Source organism: Alligator sinensis, unplaced genomic scaffold (genome assembly GCF_000455745.1).
Source record: "Alligator sinensis unplaced genomic scaffold, ASM45574v1 scaffold696_2, whole genome shotgun sequence".
Taxonomy (NCBI): Eukaryota; Metazoa; Chordata; order Crocodylia; family Alligatoridae; genus Alligator; species Alligator sinensis.
Window position 1 is genome coordinate 138,554 of NW_005842855.1, and position 1,560 is coordinate 140,113.

The window sequence follows — 1,560 nt, forward strand, 5'->3', positions numbered from 1 at the left end:
TGGGGGTCGTCAAGAGGAGGTTAGATGGGCATCTGGCTGGGGTCATCTGAACCCAGCCCTCTTTCCTGCTTATGCAGGGGGTCAGAGTCGATGATCTATTGAGGTCCCTTCCGACCCTAACACCTATGAATCTATGAGATGGGCTTTTCTTTGTAGTGGCAGGGGGCAGTACTAGGAGCAACAGCCTCAAACTGCAACAGGGAAATGTGGGCTGAAGATTAAGAACTTCCACTATGACCTTAGACAGCCATTAAAAAGTCCACCTAGAGAAGTTATGGAATCTGAATGTTTGGACACTTTCAAGAGTAGGTTAGACAGACACTTGGCTGGGATAGTTTACTCAGGGATGACTCTGCTTTAAAGAGCGGGCTGGACCAGATGACCTTGTGAGGTCATGTCCAGCCTCATTTTCTTATGATCCTGTGATCTAATTCCTGGTCTCATGGCTGATGTATGGACAAAAGAACCAAGTACAGCTAGCGAAAAGTGAGCAGGGGGACTTATCTGTGGAGAGGCCGATGTGTAGTAGTTGTTGGCATACCTGTTCTTATTTCATGGTGAAACTGAAAGCTAAACCATAGTAATTAGGCCCTCACTTGCTATGTAGCTACACGTTCTTCAATTTACTTCATATTTATAAGTACAAAGACTATTTTATGCTGCAACTATTAACTCACCAGCTGTCTCCTGTTCTTCTTCCAAGTTTCTGCTTTTCTCTTTGAGTTCATATTCTGAAATGCTTATTTATAAAATAGTGTTGTTAGGAACTACAAAGATGAAAAAATGAAAGAAAAGCTACAAGAAAAAAAATGAATCCTATTGATAACATCCAAATGAATCCTATTTATAATATTTTTTTCCAGGATACTCTTTTTGTACCTTTAAAATTATATATAAACATAAATAATATACATAAATATTTTGGTGAAATTAGAGGGAAAAGAAATGATAAACAAATCAAAGATACCACGACTGGGGAATGATTAAAATGTGATATGAAAATATGATACCTGACAAGATTCACCCAAGGACTTCTAAACATTTTAAAATCATTAACTAACTGAATATAAGCAACATTCCTGTTTAGACTGGTAGTGTCTATATAGTTATTACTCAATGCACTAATAGAACACACCAAATCTACAATACAACACACATTAGCTAGCTGCTTCACAGCAAAGCAGATAATGAAGAACCATGAATACAAATTAAACTGCACAGACTTCAGGTGAGTAAAATGAAACTGGCTACACTGAAACTTGACAATAATACACAGGTTAACATCCTTACTTTTATTAAAACTTCCATATGATCATTACCAGGGATCCGGGTTTTCCATTCACCATGGAAAATGTGGATCTTTTCATTTTGAGAAGAAAAACATAGGAAACAGTTGGTTTCCCCTTGCAAGCTGGCAGAGTTCCAACCCACAAGGATCTTGGGGGCATGGGAGGACAGCAATCACGCAGGGGATGCCACATGTATGTGCACACATGCATGTGGCAACCAGGCAGCATGAGAGCAGCTCCCTCAAGGTAAGTCTGGTGGGGGGAGGGGAGG

At 39.7% G+C, this 1,560-nt stretch overlaps 1 protein-coding gene across 11 annotated transcripts in view; it reads right to left on the bottom strand.

Moving 5' to 3' along the window:
• The window catches only part of STK38L (serine/threonine kinase 38 like), a 65,071-nt gene that overhangs the window by 13,341 nt on the left and 50,170 nt on the right, over positions 1–1,560 (bottom strand). For all 11 annotated transcript variants that reach the window (XM_025191724.1, XM_025191727.1, XM_025191728.1 and 8 more), the window contains one exon: positions 678–739. In XM_025191724.1, coding sequence (XP_025047509.1) covers positions 678–739 — 62 coding nt within the window. The remainder of the gene's footprint in view (positions 1–677; positions 740–1,560) is intronic.